Raw genomic sequence first — 24,131 nt, 5'->3', positions numbered from 1 at the left:
CACGTGTGAGTGCCAAGCCGAAGGCCCATGTAAGGTTTTGTGGGGGCTTGAGGGTAAGGAGATGCAGTTGTTGCTGAAGGGAACGAGCGTGCAGGAGCTGCTGTTTGGACACTGGGTGAGGTGAGGACAAAGACAAACCAAGGAGGCCAGGTGCTGAGAGGGCGATGCAGAGGGCGCGCCACTGGCCGCAGAGAGCTGTCTAATAAACGCTCCACTCCTGAGTGTGCAGGCAGCACAGCCCAGGCTCAGACAGGTGCCCCCCCCCAAAAAAAACCCACAGGATTATGAATCACACACATGGATTCATCAGCTAAAGCAAAAACAAACACAAAGACATTTCTGGCCAAAAAGAGTGTTGTCTAAATCGAAATACATCATTCCCTGTATGCTCAACTTGGTAGGGTTTCAATCACATTCCCACCCAAACATGAGCTCTAAGTAAACTGGTTCTCTTCGAAAATAAATCTTCTCAAATACATTATGATAAATGAAAGCCATTACATGAAAAAAAAGTCATGGGATAAAGTATAAGAGGTAAAGCTACAAAAACAAAGATCGGTGGCTGCCAGGACTAGAGGTGGACAACGCCCAGACCACAAAAGGGCCCAAGGAAACCTGCTTGCAGTGTGTCTTGATGGTAAGCAAAGGTTACCAAACTTACTGGCACAGATTTATCAAAACACGCAGCACACACACCCCAGAAAAGTTTATTTACTTCAGTTGTCTTAAAGCAGGGATAAAATTACCTTTGCTGGAGGCAATATTCACAAGCCCCTATATCACACACTGGGTTACATCTCTGTCAAAAACTACTGATACCAAAATTGAGCTTCTGTCTTTCCTCATGGCCAGACTGAAATTGCTGCCTTGGCATTTCCAGTTAAACTTCTCTGCTGGTCTTCCTACTACCAAAAGCAGGAATTCAGATTCTCTTTTTAGAGTCACTGTGACTCCAATAGTTATTTGTCTTCCTGCCTAAAATGCCTACTAATATCATGGTCTGACCCAGGATGACGATGGTCACCCCGGCCCCAACAGAAAATACTGTACATCCTTCAGTTCGAGACCAGCCTCCTCTCATTACTTCCAGGACTCAATGTCCTCCCATTACTCCTGTTAGTAAACTTCGTGTGCAAAGCAAGTATCACAGGTTGACAGGCCAGACTGACACTTGACTCCTGGGCAGTAGCCACGAACTGGAACTATCAGTGTCTAAGAAGAGCCCGCAGTGACTGCAGAGCGACGCTGCCTGGGACCTTATACCACCCATTAGACTGTAACGTGAAGGCAAATTTGTTTTAACCATTTAGTTTGCACCTGCACACATTAATAAAGACATGGTTATAAGATTTTGGTCTATCCCTGTATTTTCCTCATTAATAAGGTCACCAGATGGACGATATGCCATGGTGTTTGCTTTTTTTGCTGACTAGCTTTAAATTCCCTGCTGAAAAATAAAAATAACCTGCAAGGCAAGCAACCCTTACACTTCAGGTTGGGTTTCCGGGTTAGTCTCTGATTTATGTAAAAAGAAATTTACCTGTTTGGATTCCTAGTTGGTTGATTCTGGAAGACGCTGAGAGAAAATCCTGATCCCAGATAGGAGAGTTTTGACTATAAACTTCTTCTTCTAACATGGACAGAAATCTAGACATAAGAAGAAAAAGGAAAGTAAGATACAAAAAGAAAATAATAAAACCGAATGTGCTAGGTCAGGGATGGCAGTACCAAGCATGTATGGCTTCTACCTCCACCTCAGTATCTTACCTTCACCTCAAATACGCTAGAGAATTACGACTCAAACTATGATTCAATTGGCCAGCCCTAGTATAGAGAAATAGAGAAATACATCCTCTTTTGACCCTGTGTACTGTCTTCTTGAATCCTCAAATCAAGTCTTAAGAGTATATTCATTTATTTTCTTTTTATTCATCACGCACACATATACATAGCTCTTTGTATGTAATAAGCTGTGTTTTAAGTGGTTATTACATATAAACTTACCTGATCTTCATAATGACCCTCAAAGATAGGATCCACTGCTCTCCCCAATTTTACAGATGAAAAACACAAGACAAAGAGAGGCTAAAGAACTTGTTCAAATTCCCCATCTAATCAAGTTCAAGCAGAGCCAGATCTTGATGCAGTCATTAAACAACATGTTACTGTCCCATCATGCCGTAATCCAGATGGATCTGAGGCTGGGGCCCGCAGAAATCACTGGCCGGATAACTGGTTAGGAATGCAGGTACTCTTATCCCACCTGGGCTTACCGAATTTTTTTCCATTGAGAAAAAAAATTGCAAAAATCTAAAACACACTGAAAGAATAATTTGGCAGAGTGCAGAGGCTATGGGTAGTGCTTTACCTTTTTGTTTCTCTGTGAACTCAATTTCTTTCAACATGTACATTTATCATTTTTAGAACAAAACATAAATACTTCACTTTGTAAAAATCTCATTAAAACATTGGAGGGGAGGGTGAAAACAGGAAGCCAGTGGAAGCAGAGACAGTGGAGAAGACGGGCAGGCTAGCATGGAGACTGCATCTGAGCAGCGGGCCAGACCCCCGGGCAGCAAAAAGCCAGTTCTAGTGCTCTCTGATGTGGTGGGATCCAGGACTCAAACAAAGCCTCAGATTTCAACAGAGCTTGATTTTGTTGCCAAAACTGTAGGGACAAATCCCTAACTGCCTGAAATGTTGTTACAGTTGATGAAAAGGGATTTAAAGGGAGAAGTGGGTGGCAGTTTTACCCTACCATTAGTAACAGAGAAGAAAAGCAAGTAGCATTAATTTTTTAGCTCAGCAACATAAGCATGCCAGAACTATGGGCTAAAGGAACAAAACACGCTATAATTAGCAAATATCTGCAAAAACCAAAATGAATTTTCCATGAAGAAAAACTGTAACTATGCAAAATCATTAAGAAAATTTTATAAGTCATAGCAGGTGTGTGTGTGTCTCTGGCTTAAAGACAAAATAATAACTATCAGCTGAAAACATAAAACGTTGCTTGTATGACAAGTCTACTAGATTGGCTTCAGCTGAAGCCAATCCAAGTTATCAGTGCCATCCTGTACCTAAACTTTAGGATCTGAGTTCTTGGCCCAACAAGTCTCAGTCTATTTCTTGCAGAAAATCATTTTTGTTATTGTTGTTGCCTTGGTCTTATTCTTACAAACTAACGCTACTTTTTGTAAGGCACAAATTAGTGATCCAAAAGTGTATCTTAATAATAAAAATGTAATTTCTTGACCAATTAAGGGTTTTCATCAATATGATTAAATAATAATAATTTCAGACCTGGAAAAGTAACCTAGTGGCTAAAGTCCTCACTTTGCACGCCCAGGATCCCATATGGGTGCTGGTTCTAATCCCAGTGACCCCACTTCCCATCCAGCTCCCTGCTGTGGCTTGGGAAAGCAGTTGAGGATGGCCCAAAGCCTTGGGACCCTGCACCTGCATGGGAGACCCGGAAGAAGCTCCTGGCTTCAGATCAGCTCAGCTCCAGCTGTTGAGGTCATTTGGGGAGTGAATCAATAGATGGAAGATCTTCCTCTCTGTATATCTAACTTTCCAATAAAAATAAATAAATTTGAAAAAAAAAAAAGAACTATGGAAAGGGGGCTGGCACTGTGACATAGTGGGTAAAGCCACCACCTGTCTCCCAAATTAAAAAAAAAATTTAAGAATAAATAATTTCGGGCCCGGCGGCCGTGGCCTAGCTGCTAAAGTCCTCGCCTTGAAAGCCCCGGGATCCCATATGGGCGCCGGTTCTAATCCCCCAGCAGCTCCACTTCCCATCTACCTCCCTGCTTGTGGCCTGGGAAAGCAGGAGAGGACGGCCCAATGCATTGGGACCCTGCACCCGCGTGGGAGACCCGGAAGAGGTTCCTGGTTCCCGGCATCGGATCGGCGCGCACCGGCCCGTTGTGGCTCACTTGGGGAGTGAATCATCGGACGGAAGATCTTCCTCTCTGTCTCTCCTCCTCTGTGTATATCTGGCTGTAATAAAATGAATAAATCTTTAAAAAAAATAAATAAATAAAATAAAATAAAATAAAATAAAAAAAGAATAAATAATTTCCTCTCAAATTCTAGTCTCTGTATCAGCACTTCCCACTGACATGGGGAGAGAAAACTATGTAATACGTAGACAACCTTCTCAAATTACACCTTTTACTTCCCCCGTGATGAGCTGATCCAGACAGAATGACAACCACAAAATGAACCATCTCATTCATGTCCTGCTCACACAGCTCTGTGACAGTCATCAGTCAGACCCTCAATCCTTCATGGCAGTAGCCAACCTTTCAGCTTAAGCTTTTGGTTCTTGGCACTGAAAATGATTTTCAAGTCCAATGGTAGAGTACTACAACTTCCCAATTGCTTCGACACATTTCTTTCACTTGAAAATCCTTAAATGATTAGAGGTCTGAGGTACAAAAAATCAAGAACATTCTACAAGAAACTGAGCGTTACAAAGGCCATGCTGAAGGAGTCCTCTGCTACTGTCCGGCTCTGTTTCAGTCTGGCTTCCAAAAAATGGGAAGACACAAACCTCCGGCTCAGGCAGAGGGGTGCGCCAGCACTCAACAAGGGTTGGAGTGCTGGAATGGACAAAAAAATCATCTCTCAAGTTTCTTGCACCACTCCTGAAAGCAGGGCAATGCATCTCCATGCTCTCTCCCCTACTCGAACTTGCTGGCAGCTGAATTCAACTAACAAAACACTGCCCCATTCTATGCGACTCCGAGACCACGGCGCAGGTAGAAGGCAGAGCAAAGGGTGCAAAGGCAGCAGACAACATTAAGACAAGCTGATAACGAACAGAACCAAAGACATGCAGGAGACTCCCAGAGGGAACTCGGGCCTTTCTGCCTTCTCCAGGGGATGCGTTCCCTGTCACTCCTGATTTGGTTGTTCACACAGGCTTGGGCATGTACTGAACAATCTCAGGCCCTGGGCCAAAGATCAGCAAGCACTCTCCCTTACTTTGGGAAATGGGTGAGGATCAGGGTTCGTTTTTCAAGAGGCAGTTTGTCTTTTTCCTGTCTTGCTTGTTCCAGGAGTTGTCTCCTCATCACGGTGAAGACTGAGCGCAGCAACGTCCTCCCAAACACCTGCGTGGTTTCATACCGAGGTAGACTGTCACAGAACTGTGGCACATTGCAGTAACACAGCCACCTGCCACAGAAGGAGATAAGCACCGTCAACATCCTGTGAACCCCCAGGTCACCTGAAACATCCAAGGCCAGTAGCGCACAGGAAATGAAGTCTCCAGTGACAAGCCACCATATCACCACTAGTTCCTGCAGCTGAGGAATCGGACGCAACAACCTTACACCACCACTTGGATCCAGTTATGTGAAAACCACCCTGTTTCAAGCATGATGCAGTAAGTTCCAGAGTCTAACAGCCCTGGAATCAAAGGTCTCCTTTGCCACCCAGTGGCAGCATAACTATGGAAATAGAGTCATGTTTCTCAGTCTCCATTTCCTTATCTGTAAAAGAGGGACAACAACAATTACATCAAGGGATGTCTGCAAGCGTTCAATGAGATTGTGGTCTGTAAAGTGCATAGCATAATTCAAATTTATGGCACACAGACAGTAGTTTAGATAAAAGAAAAAATTTAAGAGATGCCGAAGAAGCCTCTTTTGTGAAACAATCCAAAATTTACCACCTGAGAAAAATAGAAAATTTCCTTAAAATGCCTACACAGCACTCACAGAACAGCACAGCTTTGGTGAGAAGATAAAGATCTTGACAACTATTCAAAGCTCAGTCAAAACACAGGAAGTGATGAGCTTCCACTGTCAGCACACCTCCCAGTGGCTCAGTCTCAATCAAAACTGCACTTCAGCATTGCACTCGGCTGGGGCAGGGCCTGGGCCAGAGGGTGCTGGCGTTTCTTCAGATCTGGCCACAGCTCGAAGGCATGCTGACTACTCAGTCACCCAATCAAGAAATCTCACTCGCCAAGACCCGCCGCAGAACAGAAGCTATTCAACGTGACCCTCCTTCTTTCTGGTCTCCCAGAGATGACAAGTACAAAATCCGCAGGACCCACTAACAGGGATCGGACAGAGGTAGCCGTGAAGGAGGCATCAAGATCCAGAGCTTTCTAACACAGGGCGGCTTTCCAAAAGTTAAAACTGCTCCCCCAGACGCAATCTGGGGTGCAGAGGAAAGTTCTCAAACGTGTCTGAGTTGCTACAGGACACTCTCAATGAACCCGAAGCGTTTAATAATGAGAATATAATCCATTTCCCTCATGCCTATGGATTCCTTCCACACTACGTACTACTGGCCTGGGGATGCGCTGGCCGGGCAGGTGGTGGTGCTACTGTGGCGCCCCTCCTTTGAGAAAAACTCCCCTCATTGGTCATTCATCTGCCTGGGTTGAAATAAGTCCTGCTACTATTTCTATTTCTTCTCACAACTTTTATCACTTACTAATTTACACCCAAATGTCAATTTTTACATTCACAATGCTGAAAAGACCATCTTCAGTGTCGTGTGGGGTCCCGTGAAGACACAAACAGTGGAAACAACTAACAAGCACATTTGTCTTGTACTCCACAGGGAAATTCACTCCCCAAGGATATCTTTTTTGGACACGCTAGTTCACGAAATTTAAAGACCATCTACGGACAGAAAACAGGAAGTCCATCAGTCACAAACATCAATCACCACAAGTTCAATTTCATAAAACTTAGACTATCTCAAGGCTATTGCTAAGACTTAACATTAAGAAGGTAACAAAATAAGGGGCCAGCGTGGTGGCCTAGTGGCTAAAGTCCTCGCCTTGAACGCCCTGGGATCCCATATGGGCGCCGGTTCTAATCCTGGCAGCTCCACTTCCCATCTACCTCCCTGCTTGTGGCCTGGGAAAGCAGTCGAGGACCGCCCAATGCATTGGGACCCTGCACCTGCATGGGAGACCCGGAAGAGGTTCCAGGTTCCCGGCATTGGATCGGCGCGCACCGGCCGTTGCGGCTCACTTGGGGAGTGAATCATCGGACGGAAGATCTTCCTCTCTGTCTCGCCTCCTCTCTGTATATCTGACTTTGTAATAAACTGTATATCTGACTTTGCTGGATGTGAAGTGGAGCTGCCGGGATTAGAACCGGCGCCCATATGGGATCCCAGGGCGTTCAAGGTGAGGACTTTAGCCGCTAGGCCACGCCGCCGGGCCCAAAATAAATAAATCTTAAAAAAAAAAAAAAAAGAATGTAACAAAATATAACCCTCTGCATTAGAAGATTTAAGGATTTAGAGTGGTGTTGTTCAATACAGCTTCAAGTCTGCATTGATGCTGATGTAATTGCTACCCAGCCATTTGGCTCTACTGAACACTTGGAAAATGTGCTAGTACAACTGTGCTTAATTTTTAATGGTTTGATCAACTTAAATTTTATTTTTAAATAGAAATCATTAAGATATTTTTCCACTAAATGTAATTTTGTTTCGGTAAAATTCCATTTAGCTTTTACCATGTTACATTTTAGCAATTCGGGGCAGGCTAAGACTCTGGTTGAGCTGCCTGCATTCTGCACTGGAGTTTAAGTTAACATGTTATCCCAAGTCCTGTCAACTTCCTCACAGTAGACAGCACAGATTTATTAGTAACCAGCACAATTTATCAAATAACAAGTTCCCATTCATTTCCTTTGAGAGTTATTTCATGGATAACATTTGACTTCCAAGTAAACCTTATTCTATAACCTGTGAAGTGTATTTTAGATAAAACAAGGAGGCCTGAGTCCGTGTGTGTGCACTGAGAGTGGGGAGAAGTCAGGGTTGGTAGTATCTTAATAAAGTGTCACAGTCATGGCACAGAGTAAGACAAAAAGAAGGACATGGGCATGTGAGGGCACACCACGTCTCCACAGACTGAGCCATAGGGAAGATTTTGACCTAAAGGACCACGTTCAGGATGGCAGGTACACTAAACATAAGTGAAACGATAGGCCTTCTGTATTTGTGCACTGAACAGAAATGGCACTCTTATTCTATTTACTGATTGTCTAAATGACACAGCTTTTTTAACATCATCATCACAATCAGCAACTCTCTTGCCTTCTTGAAAACATGAACTAGATCCGAGAAATCTGAATGCAAAGCTTGTTGTTCTGCTTGCTTTCTGGAGTGAATGCGGTTTTTAGGAATTAACTGGCCTCTCCTTTCGGATAAGAGACTTGGATCTGTATTAGAGTCCAGAAGAGAAGCTGTGTCTCCCGTCTCCTAATGCATAATTTTACCACGGTCCTGACTTCCACGTGCCGGACAGTCTGTTCTCAGTGCACACGGTGCTGGGTTATATTTCACAGAACAATGGCCACATAAAGCTGTTCCTAAACTAGGTCAGTTACATCCAACTTGCCCCGAGTTCCATGGAAACGTCTCACTGAAAGCTGAAGCAGTCATCTTTTCACTTCCAGAAGCTCTCACAGCCCAACTTCTCGCACTTTCTTCAGCAGACGCTATTGGTCATCTGTAGTTTAAGAAGTCAGATTCCCCTGACATCTCCATGCAGGTTATTTCTTCATGGTATTACATTAGCATGCCATCAAGGAATTCAGAGAACTTCAAAATATTGGCCTTGATTTTTTTTCAAAAACCACAGTAATTTCTGAGAGTATGTGAAGTGTCTGGTTAATACATACTTTCAAAAGACTGTCTTTTTCCTTCATTCAGAGCAGGAGTAACAGTAACCATCGCAGCTGTTCAGTTTGCTTTTTAAATTCTTTTGTGTTCATTGGCGAGGCAGAGAGCAGAAGACACAGAGACAAGAGAGAACTCCACTTTCTGTTATTTCTCCAGTGCCTTCCAAGGCTGAAGCTTAAACAACGTCAAAGCTGCGAGCTGGGAACGCAGTCAGGTCTCCCATGTGGGCGGCAGGGACCCGATCACGTGGCCTGTCACTGCCATCTTCCAGGTCCACAGCAGCAGCAAGGTGCAGCAGTCAAGCCAGGAAGCAAAGCCAGGTGTTGCAATGTGGCTCAGGCAGCCATGTACACACGCTTTCTCTTCCCTACCATCTGCGCCCCTAAACAAATCCTCGTAAATAGAATCAGGGATTTAGCTCCAACAAGTATTCAGCTTTGCCAATCATTCACAGATAGGGTTAAAACCCTTATTTTTGAGAGATGTATTATCCTAACTCTTATTACAGATACAAGTTACAATAATATTGAACTATGGTTAATAGAGAATTCTGAATGGAAGACGCAAAAATGAAGATACAATTTAAAAACTGATTTTTAAGAAACTTACAAGTCCTACAATATTAATTATTAAGCGGAAACTAAAACTCAAATTGTATGTTTTTTTTGTTTAAAGGGGAGAAGAAGGAAAGGAGATATTATTCACAGGATTAGATCAGTGAGATAAGGGAACACTTTAAATTATACCCCTTCCTTCATGTCATTCACTGTTCCAGAAAGAGGCATATGTGGGATTGATAGGCGACCAAAAGTAAGGGGAAAACATGTGAGGAGACACATACACAGATTTCATAACAAGCCCTGCAACAAACCTGATATGCCTCTAAACAGGAGTGGAGAAGAAGGAAACATAAAAACAACATCCTTAAATTGTTCTCTTAAGTAAGTGAAAATAAACATAGGTTATTATATATTGTTTCATACATAGGATTTGGAAAATTAATTCTGTGCTTCTATCAGCAAAAAATATAAATTCCAACTTCAGAAAAGAATATATATCGCTTCTCGGCCTTTTGGCTAAGATCAAGTGTAGAAAAGAATGTATATTTAATCCAAGGGTATTTACAGAAGTTGAACATCTACCATAGGAAATAGTTAACAAAATTAGGGTTGGACCTGGTGCGGTAACCTCGAGGCTAAAGCCCTCGCCTTGAACGTGCCAGGATCCCATACAGTCGCCGGCCCTGTTTCCCATCCAGCTCCCAGGTTGTGGCCTGGGACAGCAGTCGAGGAAGGCCCAAGGCCTTGGGACCTGAATCCATGTGGGAGACCCAGAAGAGGCTCTGGGCTCCTGGCCTCAAACTGGCTTAGCTCCATCCATTGTGGTCACTTGGGAAGTGAATCAAAGGATGGAAGATCTCCCTCTCTGTCTCTCCTCCTCTCTGCATATCTCACTTAGGAATAAAATAAATAAATATTAAAAGAGAGAAAGAAAAGAAGAGAAAAAAGAAAAGAAGAGAGAAAGAAAGAAAGAAAGAAAGAAAGAAAGAAAGAAAGAAAGAAAGAAAGGAAGAAAGAAAGAAAGAAAGAAAGAAAGAAAGAAAGAAAGAAAGAAAGAAAGAAAGAAAGAAAGAAAAAGAAAGAAAGAAAGAAAAAGAAAATAAATAAATTAGGGTCAGTCAACTCAATGGATCATAATGTAAGTTATAGGAACTTTTCATATGATGTTAAGCAGGGGAATAAGAAAGATATAAAACCCACATCTTTTTATCTAAGTAGTGTAAAATATTTACAGGGCAAAATTTAAAGTTAATATTTTAAAAATGATATCACTTTATCATAGTGTTGGAACTGAGATCACCTTTTCTTTTTTTTTTTTCTAAGATTTATTTTTTCTTTATTGGAAAGTGAGGTATAGAGAGAGGAAGAGAGACATAGAAGATCTCCAGTCTGTGGATTCACTCTCTAAGCAGCGCCGATCCAAAGCCAGTGGGATCCCGGCACATTCAAGATGAGGACTTTAGCCACTATAGACTACCGTGCCAATCCTACCTTTTCGTCAAAAAAAAGAAAAAGAAAAAAAAACCCTGCTCATTCTTTGATAATAACAAGCATCACTTTTTTTCACTAATTACAGAGTTAACAGTATAGTTATCTAGCTAAAGACCTACAGAAGAAAAACAGGGGGCAAGCATTTGATGGAGCAGTTGAGATGCTGCTAGGATGTTGGCATCCCACACTGAGGAGCCAGGATTCAAGTCCAGGGTCTTCCCGATTCCAGTTTCCGGCTTACCTGAGCCCTGAGGGAGCAGGTGACGCCTCAGGGACTTGGGTTCCTGTCACGGCCAGGAGAGACCTAGGCTGAGTTCCCAACCCCCAGCTCTGCCTGGCCCAGCCAAGGTGGGAGTGAATCAGTGGATGGTAGTATGCTCTCTCTCTCTCCAATCTCTCTACAATATAGATTACATACAAGGGTTCTTTCACGGAAAATGTATATCATGAAAACACTATGCTTGTATGATTTCAAAACACTGAACCAAACCAGGCAAATCTTTTAAACGAACTTTTTCAAGTACCCTCACATGTACTTTAAATTTTACAATGGCCACATTGGGAAAAAAAAAATTGATTTTAGTATATTTTATCCAAAATGTCCAAAATAATATTTCTTATAAGTGAACAATATTTTTAAAAACTACTAATGAACAGATTCTCTGCTCTTGTTATATCACCATAAAAATCTCAATTCCAATCACATTTCAAAGCTTTGTAGCCATGTAGCTAATGACTGCCATATTAAGTTACGAAATGCAGTATTTTGCCAGTTAAATTACAATGACATTCCTTTCCAAATGATGCAGTCGCCATTATACTCAGGAAACCTATGTTCAGAAGCAAGCATCATTTTGTTGTTGTTGTTTTTTGGTGTTTTTTTTTTTAGTTTTATGTTTTTTTCATCGTTTTATTTAACAAGCATCATTCTATGTTGGACACATGCTCTATGGGGCCCAAGGGAAAGGACCTGCCTTCTGATTACCTTGTATAGTTCTCTTTGTATCCAGAAATATCGTCATTGGGAGAGCGCAGTCTGCGTTGAGATGGTGCCTCCAGATGCCAATAGTTGATGCGGTTTAGGAACATTTTTGCCAGCTCCACTATAGTTTGCCTTTCTTTAGATGGCAGGTGACTAAACTTGTACTGTACAAAGTTATTCACGCCCTTAAAAGGAGGGAAGAAAACTCAGTCACACCACTATGCAATCACACTAATTCTGAACACCCACACCACCTGTGCCATTGGTGGTTATTAACAACAGAACCAACATTCCGCTATTCATAAAAATCTCTTCATTTGCCCCGACGCCCAGAGGGCATCTCGCCTCAGCATCGTAGATGAAAACTGACAAGACAGAATGAGTGGCAGCTCTGAGCCGGGACTGGCTGCAACTCCGAAGCACTGAACAGAAAACCAAGATCATGAACTGGAAAGGTCAAACTCCCTCACACAACAGAGTCTGAGTGCTCTGCAGAATAATTCTTGTTGAAATAATTGCAAAGCATCTCACATGGAATGCAGTTCTTGTTTTTACACTGCAAAAACTGTAAGCCAAAAGCCGCCATCACACCGTCCCCAGAACTACTCCACTACAATTTCAACATTTTTGATTTCAGCAAGCTTACCAAAAAATAAAACTATTCAAAACTATGTGGTTTTTTTTAAGAGATACAGACTATTTAGCCTTTCCACAGACCACGTTCACTTCATCTACTTTCAAATCAAAGAACAACGAACTGTTTAATAGAGTTCAGGCGCAAAATAAAGTTCAGCCTACTGAAAACTGATCAAAATCCATTTCTTGGTGAGAATTCTGGTGTTGTGTCTTCTTTGATCATTCTCATCAAGAAATTCTCTCCAAAGATTTTGACAGTTATTTAAGGCAAACAATGAAAGGCTAAAACGTGACGAAAGTGAGAGATACTGACAATGGCTGATGGAAAAACAGTCTGTACATCAGAACACATTCCCCGAAAACAACGGCTCCTCTCCAGGAATCATAATGTAGCAGGAAGTGGATTTCTGGGTACAAAGTCTCATTTTTTTCTCTTTTTCTCTTTTTGCTGGACCTGGAATGTTTCTCACATTGCCACTGAGTTCCCTCACATCAACAGTCTTTTTCAGACAGTGCCAAACAAAAGGACAAAGACTTAACTTTAAAAAGAACAACAACAAGAAAAAAGCACATTTCACATTCTTACCAACTACATGTTCTGCTTAATTTTATTCTTCTCTAAACACACAGTGAATTCTGAGTATATAACAACCCAAAACGAAGAAAGCTAGACTCTGTAGGACATTAGGCTGGTGCTTCTGACCCAAATGGCCAAGATGATTTCTACAGACTCAACGACCCTCTTTGAGCTGTGTGTGCAGGACAGAAAGATGTACACAGAAATGAGAAGATTGAAGGTTTCCATAGGCTTAACCCAATAAAAAAGCCTCCTTTCTTTTTACCTGCTCAATACTAGGCTTTTCAAACGGGGGTTTCTTCTCCAAAGAGCCTTCAACTACAGGTTTTCCTCTTTGTAAAATAGATTTTCTCAAGAGCTGCAAAGAAAACATTAAAAACAATTAACTTAACGTCTCGATGTCTGTCTGGGCATCGCCCCTCTTCCCACACTTTCCTCCTGTCCCTAACACATACTTACACTCAGTTTGTAAGGAAGGGTTCCACAGTCTATTGACTCTATGTAAGCAAATCCTTCAATCAGTATAACAGGTAACTGTCAGGTAGCCCAAATCTTCAAGTCCATGATCAACATTACAAGGGATGACACAGTTCTCTCGTTATGGGCATCCCTAAATAAGTGGGAGTGGTAGCCAGGTCCTGATACTTCACTTCCTTTCCCCCTCTCCCCTGTTTCTGGCTTCCCACCAATCCACAGGCCTGATGAACGCACAACCACTGTACGGTGTGCACATGCCCACATGGGGCCTGCAAGTGTGTTGAAGCTCAGGAGGGTCCTGTCAAAATCACTTCCACACCGGGGTTCCATTCTGCACGCATTAGGCTGGAAGAGGCAGTAAGCATGGCTCTTTAGAAATCTGCAGGGTTCCCAATTGGCAGCCTTCACCACTGCGATCTTTTTCATTTCCCCCTCTGTCCACAGAACACAAGCCAAGTGTTCTGGGATCTCTATGCCCACAAAATAAAAACACTGCTCTTAATTCCCACCCCTGGAATTTAAAGCCCTCAAAGAGCAAATATCAGACAGAAAAGGGAACACAGAGACACTTAAAAAACAAACTGAGCTCAGAATACACGTGCCATATTTTACGTTCAAGCTCTGCTTCAATCTTGTAACCTGCACACGTAGGTCAGCTGCAAAATGGCCACATATTGATCAAGTCACATCTTGCCCTTTCTTTTATCCACTTACTGCCTTTCGGTGGAAACAAACACAGCAATCGCTGTCTCAGAAGTTAGCAGCAATGGATAAACTCCTGAGGCTGAAGATGTCCCTGTGTGACCTCAAATCCTCCTCACGTACCAACACAAATGATGAGCGTGAGGTATTTTACTGCATTATTCCCACACCTGCTAAAAGTAAATCTGCAATAAAGACGAATTACAGCATATGTATTTAGGGTATACAAATTACCTATAAAATTATTTACAAAATTGTCGACTTAAATAATTCTGGCTGTCTAGTTTTTGGCTATAGTTAAAACAGGACCATTTGAGAACTCAGCAAATTGTAGGTTTCTATTAGAGATTCATTAATAGTTGAGCAAATATCCAAACTCAGCTTCTTCAACTTCAAAATGATGGAATTTAGATTTTTTTAATTAATAGCAGCATGCTTTTGCACCCCTATTTTTCCAGACATTCTATTTTCTCATTTAGTACTCCCAATATCCTTTTAAAGTGGGTGTTACTGTTGCATATATGTAGTATTTCCTTACAGATAAGTAAATCAAAGTATAATAACTTGTCAAAGGTTCTGTTGAGTAGCTGATGTAACCAATCCTCAGAGCCAGTCAGCTGGGCTCCGGCACCCCATTTGTAGGCACTAAAGTTATACTTCAGCTGTAGGAAGCAATTTGATATTGGGTTTACATTCAACTACTAAGATTTAACTTTTAATACTACTAAAACACCATATTTCAACTTTTGCCACATATAAAATACGGAACTGTCTTTTACAAGCTAAGGAAGGGTTAATTTATCACTCATTTGCTCAGAGAATGGTTGGAGATGGGGGAAATGCTAAATATTTTGGACTGTGTCTCCACAAATATATCTGAACTGTTGTTCAGAAGGTGGTAGAGAGTGTGAGTGGTGGGTGAATAAAGAGAGAGCAATGTAATTGAAAGCAAAACAAAACTCTCTGGCTTTTCTAGTTGGTTCCAAAACAAGAGGAGGCTGACAGGAGGGAAGCCTTGACACCACCTCGGCTGCCCACAGGGTGCGGGGAGCTGCAGGGAGCTCTGCTCCAAGACAAACAGCAGCAGCAGTCAGGCACATCATTTTTTTTTCTTCAACCAAGATCTTTTCCCAAAGAAGCTCTCAATACTACAAATCTGCCAAGGTTCCATGTGGATGACTCAGGCCTCACAGCCACGTCAACAAGTTGTCACCCAGAGTAGTCCAGTGCCTGCTAACAACTGCAAGGAACCCCGTTGTTCACCTCAACTTCCTCTCCTTCTCTCTCCCTTTTAGATTAGTATCCCTAATAATGCCCCCAAATACATATACATAAATACACACATGCGCGCATATATAATTCTTCCTTCTCCTTCTTTGTCCTATCCATCCAAAATTCAACAACAACAAAACACTTCATTAGTTGCAAAAGACTAAAATCAGTAACAGACAAAAAGAGAAATGTAAGGATTAAAAAAGAAAAGCAGCAGGAATAGGGTACAAAATCTGCAGTGAGATGCTACCAGCCAAGGCCAAAGGAATGAGAATTTCAGCTTTTTTTGTCATATTAAAATGAAGTAAAGTACCTCTGGAAAGAGGCAAACTTTTCCTGGCAGTAAGTTCTGGGTGTTGTTTGCTTTTTAATGTCCTTGTAAGACAATATGGGGCCTTTGTGATGGTTCTACTACTTAATCCTCCATCTTCAAGCACCAGCATCCCATTTGGGCACTGGTTCCTGTCCCGGCTGCTCCACCTCCCCTGCAGCTCCCTGCTTGTGGCCCGGAAAAAGCAGTAGAGCATGGCCCAAAGCCTTGGGACCCTGCACCTGTGTGGGAGACACAAAGGAGGTTCCTGGCTCCTGGTTTCAGATCAGCTCAGCTCTGGCCGTTGCAACCATTTGGGGATGGAATATCTTTGTCTCTTCTCTCTATAAATCTGTCTTTCCAAAGGGGAGAGGGGGGAGAGTAATACAATACAACATAATCTGCAATGCCTTTAACAGTAAGTCTTTTTTTCTTTGCTATTCTTTATGGAGAGTCTTTCATAAAATCAGTTTTTAACAACTGGAGAGTTTCTATCCATTCCCATCGCCAATTTCCCACCACAGTGGTTGTCCCTGGCTAGAAACAGAAACTTATAAAGAGACATTATAGTAAGACAGCGGAATGTGACAGGTAGAGCCCTGAAGAGGCAGTTGTTGTAGCAATAATCACAACAGACTTGGCAAGTCTGGAGTCCTCCTTATGAAGCACAGAAGGACTTCGGGTCACATTCCCTCCGCCTTGCTCACTGGGATCCAAGCACAGATCTCCTTGCTACGTCAGTACTGCTTCCAGCTGCACAACCTGGAAGCTTTGTTCATTGTCTCCCTTTTCTGCTGACCTGGAGTCTCCTATATTAGTGCCACATAGAGTAGGTGCGCAATAATATATATATTGGGTGTATGGAAGGAAATCTGTAAGGACATATAAGATATTCGACTTTGAGGCAGACATCGTGGCACAATGGGTTTAAACCACTGCTTGCCATGTTGGTACCCGTCTGAGCACAGTTTAAGTTCAGTCCAGCGCTCTACTAATGTACCTGGTAAGGCGGTGGAAGAAGGCCCAGGCAATGTGCTCCCTGCCTCCCACGTGAGAGACCTGGATGAAATTCTTGGTCAGACTTTGGTCTAAGCAACCATAGTGGCCATCTGGGGGAATGAACCAGCAGATGGAAAAATCTATCTCTCCCTCTCTTTATCACTCTCTCAAATAAATAACTTTCTATGACAGATGTTCCACTTGGCAGGAAGCAGGAATTATTTTTCCCAATCCTTATTCTGAGGTATGTAACTGTAATAATTAATGGAAACATTTAAAATATAGGCTATGCTATTCAAATAAAGTATCAAAGAATGAAATTACTCTTAAAATCCTGGCAGGATTTTATCTGATGTTTCTGGAAGTCAGAAGAAGGCAAAAAACAAAACAAAACAATACAAAACTATGCTTATTTAAGTATAGAGTGGGCAAATATTTCAAAAGTTGAGAAAACGTGTCCATGTAGAATTTATTGCAGCTATACAAAAATATCAAAATGTGTCAGAATACAATCAGCAAGAAAAGATTTGGGTTTTTTTTTAACTAGAAAAATGATATAGACTTCAGATTTATGCAGACACCAGTAAATAATGTCATGAGTGCTGAAGTGAGGCTTAACGATGACTGCTTCCTCAAATTAAAATGACATTTTGAATTGTTTCAACGCTTTCTCTGAACTTGAAATTTTTTGCCTAACTAACCAAAAAATAAGTCATTATATAAACAAAATACATTTAACCTCTCATGGATAGAAGGCTCTCAAGGAAAGTGATGCATGTGTTCATTTTAAAGGCCCAACTCTGAAGAAATGCAATGCTTCAGCAATTCCTGGAGGCAAAACTGCATCCCGAATCTACCCCCTCACTCACATCACCTGCATATGAATTTGAAAGATATCTGAACAATTAGAGAAAAAAAAACCCTTAAAATATTAAAACCTCGGGCCCGGCGGCGTGGTCTAGCGGCTAAAGTCCTCGCCTTGAAAGCCCCGGGATCCCATATGGGCGCCGGTTCTAATCCCGGCAGCTCCACTTCCCATCCAGCTCCCTGCTTGTGGCCTGGGAAAGCAGTGGAGGACGGCCCAATGCATTGGGACACTGCACCCGCGTGGGAGACCCGGAAGAGGTTCCAGGTTCCCGGCATCGGATCGGCGCGCATCGGCCCGTTGCGGCTCACTTGGGGAGTGAATCATCGGACGGAAGATCTTCCTCTCTGTCTCTCCTCCTCTGTGTATATCTGGCTGTAATAAAATGAATAAATCTTTAAAAAAAAAAATATATATATATATATATTAAAACCTCACCTTAAATAAGTAGAAATAAACTTGCTTTGTATCTGCATCTTCCTCCTTGTGGACACAGGTAAAGAGATATTCCACATCCAACACTATCCCCAGGAGTCTGTTCATTTCTTCTTCTGACACATTCTCCAGGTGGGAAACATGAGCGGCTGAAGACAAGATTAAAAGAACACAGGTAAGCAGTCAAATGGCAACCACAGACGTTCCCCATTTGAACTCCCATCAGTCCAGCAGGCTGTACAGGGAACTTCCTGAGCTCCTGGTAAGACTGAAGCCTTCTCATCAAATACACTAATAACTAAGGTGCGTCTCACCATCTCCATCTAACACCAGAAATAGGCCAGCAGCTAAGGCACCCCAAAAAATGTGTATCGAAAGAATCGGAACATAGAGCACCAAGTCTGCTCATGATACATTCAAATTCTTATGTTTCCATAGAAACAAATTCTTCACCATACCAAGATGCTTTCTACGGTCCTATGAGTCCTTTTCCTCTTAGCTTCTCTTACTAACACAAAATAAAACCTCACTTCATTATTGGGCCCGGTGCCACGGCTCAGTGATTGGGTCCTTGCCTTGCATGCAACAGGATCTCATACGGGCACCAGGACCTGTCCCAGCAGCTCCACTTCCCATCCAGCTCCCTGCTTGCGGCCTGGGAAAGCAGTCAAGGACAGCCCAAAGCCTTGGGCCTCTGCACCCACATGAGAAAGCTGGAAGGAGCTCCCAGCTTCTGGGTTCAGATCAGCTCTGGCCCAGCCACGACAGACATTTGGGGAGTGAACAAGCAGACAGAGAATCTTTCTGTAAATCTGCCTTTCCAATAAAAACAAATAAATCTAAAGCAAAAATAAAAACAAAAAAGCTTTACTTTCCCTACAGGAAAGACCCAAGGCCTGTCTTAGCTTGCAATTCAATGTCTCAAGCAAACTCCCAAACCTGCTTTTCTCCTTTCACTCTGTTGTCGAACTATAATTTTCATAATCTGTCTGATGATCCTCTCCACACTCATCCACCTGTCATTTCCCTTCCCCAAATCCAGTCCATCTTTCAAAGTCCATCTTTCAAATCATCTCATAGTTTCAAGAACCAGGCATTAATAATCCCATTTTATAGTTGCAGAAACTGAGGTACAGAGAGGTTAAATATTGTTTCATCAAATACCACCTGCCATCAAGTTACAGGACCTAAAAGTGAATTTGCTTGATCAAATTCTAAAGGTCTTAAAAATGTACTTTTGTTAACTGCTGAATTTCAAGTCCTTTTTCCCTCGGAATGGAATTTCTAGCTGAGCCATGCAATAATTAATCACCAGGCTTGGGGACAAGCCTTTCATTTCTGTTATTTCCAGCACCAGTCACCAAGGCTTACTGAGTAACATTAGCCAGTCCTTCAAGAGCGTTCCTCTTTGGTGTTGTTGCGTGTGCTTGTTTAAAATTGCTGGACATAGAAGTACTTGTTGTGACTATGAAACAAAGACTGAAATATGCAGACAGCAAAGGAATGATCCTCAGCTTTTTGAGGGCTAACTGAATTGGAAGTCACTGCAAAAATATATATATGCCATAGCCTGGATACGGGTCAATCTATTCCAGAGTTCAGCAGGTGTGCCTGCCATACAGCCATCATGCTCTGTCAAAGCCTAAGACGCAGAATACTAACGCACCCCTCCTTACCATCATTTCTTGTCTCCAAGGACCAGCAACTCCTCACTGTAACTTACTCTGCCAGTTACATGTCCCTCAAGAGTAGTCCTCTACCAAAACTGCCAAATCTAGTGTACAAACAACTCTGTTTACCTGAGGTAAATGTTCTATACTGGATTTCAGTTTTCACTAGTTTTCACATAAACAGGTTTTAAGAGGATTTATTTATTTGAAAGGTAGAGAAGGAACAAGAGGTCAATCCCCCATACGCAGTGGTTCACCCCCTAAGTGGGCATAATGGCTGGGCTTGGGGAAGGGCAAAGCCAAGAACCAGCAACTCTTTCTGGGTCTCCCTCACGTATGCCAGAGGCCCAAGCGCTGGGCTACCCGCCTTGCTTTCCCAGGTGCGCATGCAGTGAGCCAGACTGGAAGTGCAACAGCCAAAGACCAGGCCTGCACACTATGAGATGCTAGCAACACACATCGGAGTCACCTGTGCTGCCGTAATGCCAGCTCTTTCCTTGGAAAGTTTTCATCGGTGTCTAGTGACAACCCATGAAAGCAATCAATATAGAATAGAATGTAAATTCCTTCAGATTCTTCTAGTATGTAAAACTTCCGTTAAGGCATATAGTGGGTCAAACTCAGAAAAGTAGACATGAGCTATTTTTTAAAACCAGCGGCTCACTTGTTCAAAGCCTAACCAGAATGTGAAAGAGAGCTGCTCTGATTGAAACAGGTAAAAGCTCCTACCTTCCCCTGCCCATGCTAGATTTCCACTTTGAAAACTGGTGCGTAGAGCCATCTGCCTGCATCTTCTGAACAGCGGGCTCCATTAACGCTAAAATGCTGACGGGAACCGAGGGACGCTCACTTCCTTCTGACTCTGCCCGTAAAGAAAGCGCTGTGTGAAACCCAACTTAGGAAGGGGTAGAAACTGGGAATGCAGGACTGTAACTGAAGCAGCCAGAATTCCCCAGAAGGGAGGAAGGAAGTTCTACAGGAAGCTTTTTTTGTTTTGTTTTGTTTTGTTTTAAATCAGGGGATCACCCCTTTGTGGTAAAGCAGAAAGGTAGGGCTGGAGTGGAGGAGTGTACATTAAGGGAGAGGATGTCACATGAGAAGCGCAAAGCTTCCAGGAATAAATTATGAGGTGGGGGAAGATCAGGTGTCAAAGACTGCTCCTGACTGTACATACTGACCTCACTTCGTTGTTAAATCTTTTCCTGGGCTTAGGAGCCCACCCTTGCCAAAATATGGAGGGTAGCTCATGATCAGTGCAAAGCTAAGCTATTTACCATACTGAAAATCAACCCAAAGAAATAAAAACAGGTCATTCCTCATTAGTAGAAGCCTTTATGTTTTCTAAAGACTATTTGAGGCGAATTGCTTCTGTCTCTCCTCCTCTCTGTATACCTGAATTTGCAATAAAAATAAGTAAATCTTGAAAAAAAATTCCTTCTTGGGCCCGGCGGCGTGGCCTAGCAGCTAAAGTCCTCGCCTTGAAAGCCCCGGGATCCCATATGGGCACCGGTTCTAATCCCCCAGCAGCTCCACTTCCCATCCAGCTCCCTGCTTGTGGCCTGGGAAAGCAGTTGAGGACGGCCCAAAGCTTTGGGACCCTGCACCCGCGTGGGAGACCTGGAAGAGGTTCCTGGTTCCCAGCATCGGATTGGCGCACCGGCCGTTGCAGCTCACTTGGGGAGTGAATCATCGGACGGAGGATCTTCCTCTCTCTCTCCTCCTCTCTGTGTATCCGGCTTTCCAATAATAATAAATCTTTTAAAATAAATAAATAAATTAATAATAACAAAAAAATTCCTTCTTCATTAGTTTTATTAATCTATGCATGTTTTTATTTATTCCTTTGAAAGGCAGACTGACAAAAAACAGGAGATTTTTCATCTACTGGTTCACTCACCAAAGGCCAGCGATAGCTAAAAATGAGCCAGGAAAAGCCAAGAACCCAGAATCCCATCCACACTGATGGCAGAAACCCAAATATCTGGAGCACCATCTGCTGCGTTCCCAGGCGCATTAGCAAGAGGCTGACCACAAGTCAATAGGCCACTCTCGCAGGAGACGTAGTGTCCCAAGTCGCGACACTCCCACACATGTTCAAAACGTAAAACACTGGGCTACGAAATGTCAACATCATAAAAGACACAAGAGGAAAAGCCTGAGGAACTAGTCCAGATTTAAGGAGCCTAAAGAGATGTGACAGCTACAAGCGTATGGGATGCTAGACTGGGAGCTTAAAAGATAGGAAAATACACTGAAAAGAACATTTTTGGGTCAACTGCCAAAATCAGAACACATACAATACATGATGTAAGAATTACATGCGTGTTAAACTTACCTCTGTTCTTCACTGAACTGAGGTTATGTGAGAGAGTATCCTTATTTTTAGGAAATATGCTCATGTATTGGAATATTTAGGGGAAAGGTTATTTTCATACAGTTTAGGAAAAACAAGTACATGCATAGAAACTCACATGTGTGTATGTATATGTACATATGTATATATGACAGTACGCAAATGACAAATAAAATCAGAGAAATACCAACAAATAAATCTGGAAAATGGATATTTGAAATATTATTCATTATTCTCTTCATAACTGTTATATAAGATGCAAATTACAAAAAAAAAAAGTCTTTAAAAAGTAATTTTCCCATCTGATTTTGGTAATCAAATGTAAAGGATCCTGCTTTTATTTCAAACAAGAGCATGGTGCAAAGTATCAACGTTAACTACCAAGACTGGCTACCCCTGGACGGGCGGGGACAATCCCTGTCCGCGGGGGTCCATCTGGTGAGGGGCAGGGGAAGGTTGGGGACGGGCAAGTCAGAGCCTTGGGGAGACTCTGCTCTCCTGATGTCTCCCCAGGACGGTGTGTCCTGGCCCATTTCACTGCTGTGTCCGACCCACACCCAGGATGGCGCTCAGGGGCCTGCCTGTGGCTGCTGCCAAGAAGCACACTGCACCTGCTTCCTCACCACATCAGGAAGCACACTGAGCCCCGTGCTGTGACCCTCGCTAAGCTCTGCCTCCCTGTACCACAGGCCTGCACTTCACATGCACACAGCTTGCTGGTCTTCACACACCCTGCAATGTGCACATGCAGCAGCTGGGGAGGCAGCCAACATGTCCCTACACCTGCGCATTGGAAACAAACATCACGGACTACGCAAGACTTGTAAGCTGTTCAAATACTTTTTGCTCATGGGAATTTGGGGTCAAGGCTTAATGAATGCAACAGAGCCTATTGAATCACTGTGTAAAAGGTTTATCATTTAAAGCTGGCTTCATCTTTCATAATCTTGAGCTTAAGAACAAGAGCTCAGGGCCTGGCGCGGTAGCTTAGTGGATAAAGTCCTCGCCCTGCATGCACCGGAATCCCATATGGGAGCCGGTTCTAATCCCACTGCAGTCCCACTTCCCATCCAGCTCCCTGCTTGTGGCCTGGGAGAGCATACAAAAAAGGGCCAAAATCTTGGGACCCTGCACCCACGTGGGAGACCCGAAGGAGGCTTCTGGCTTTGGATTGGCATAACTCAGGCCATTGTGGTTACTTCAGGAGTGAATCATCGGATGGAAGATCTTCCTCTCTGTCTCTCCTCCTCTCTGTATATCTGACTTTGCAATGAAAATAAGTAAATCTTAAACAAAAAAAGGAGTAAGAGCTCATTAGATGAGTATTGCCCAACTGAAATATAACTTAAACCACATATATAAATCAGCAGTCACATTAAGAAGGTAAAAGAAACAGGTGAAATTCACTTTTATACCAAAGGATTATAATTTAAACATGTACTTGATATAAAAGATGATTAATATATATATATTCTTTTGTCATGGTATGTTTCACAACTGCATTTTATGCTTACAGCACACTTCAACTCAAGCCAGCCATGTTTCAGGTGGTGGATAGCCAAATGTGGCTACAGGCCACTGGGTCAGATCGTGCAAGCGCAATTACACAATATGAACACTCCTCTCTTTAGCATTACTGACTTCATCAAACACTTATCAATGAAGGAATAAACTCAATTATGCTCAGAGAACTAAAGACACAGCCATCAAGAGAAAAAGTCAGCCTTAATCACAGTTTAGCACAGAAAACCAACAAGGGCATATAATTACGGTTACATAATAAGGAACATTGCAATAAAGCCGCTGCAAGAAGGCTGTACTCGCTCTGCAATACCCTGAAGTAGTCAGACCACGAGCCATAAAGCCAGATTCCCTGGCAGGAATGAAGGACTCCTGCAGAAGGTGTGGGTTGCCCAACTGAAAGCCCAGGTGCAGGGAAGCTTAGAGAAGATCCAGAGAGCACGGTTCTGCTTGATGGTCAACACTGAATGCGAGTGACGAGGGAAAGGTCGAGGGGCCTCCCAGTCCTCCACGCTCAGCTTCGGGCCCGATCACTCTGAGGACGGTCGCCCACTCAGAGGGCTTCAGCACAGGAATGAGATCAGACTCCATCACAGCGGGCAGGGAAA

At 42.8% G+C, this 24,131-nt stretch overlaps 1 protein-coding gene across 1 annotated transcript in view; it reads right to left on the bottom strand.

Annotated features, from left to right (window-relative positions):
* Positions 1–24,131, bottom strand: part of KAT2B (lysine acetyltransferase 2B) — an 89,851-nt gene that overhangs the window by 29,422 nt on the left and 36,298 nt on the right. The window contains exons 3-7 of the mRNA XM_004588297.2: positions 17,983–18,128; positions 13,185–13,277; positions 11,710–11,891; positions 4,996–5,187; positions 1,541–1,647 (exon numbers count right to left, since the gene is read on the bottom strand). Coding sequence (XP_004588354.2) covers positions 1,541–1,647; positions 4,996–5,187; positions 11,710–11,891; positions 13,185–13,277; positions 17,983–18,128 — 720 coding nt within the window. The remainder of the gene's footprint in view (positions 1–1,540; positions 1,648–4,995; positions 5,188–11,709; positions 11,892–13,184; positions 13,278–17,982; positions 18,129–24,131) is intronic.

This window comes from Ochotona princeps, chromosome 30, assembly GCF_030435755.1.
Source record: "Ochotona princeps isolate mOchPri1 chromosome 30, mOchPri1.hap1, whole genome shotgun sequence".
In the NCBI taxonomy this organism is placed as follows: domain Eukaryota; kingdom Metazoa; phylum Chordata; class Mammalia; order Lagomorpha; family Ochotonidae; genus Ochotona; species Ochotona princeps.
Note: the sequence above shows the minus strand (reverse complement) of the source record. Positions and strands in the feature narration are given on the sequence as shown.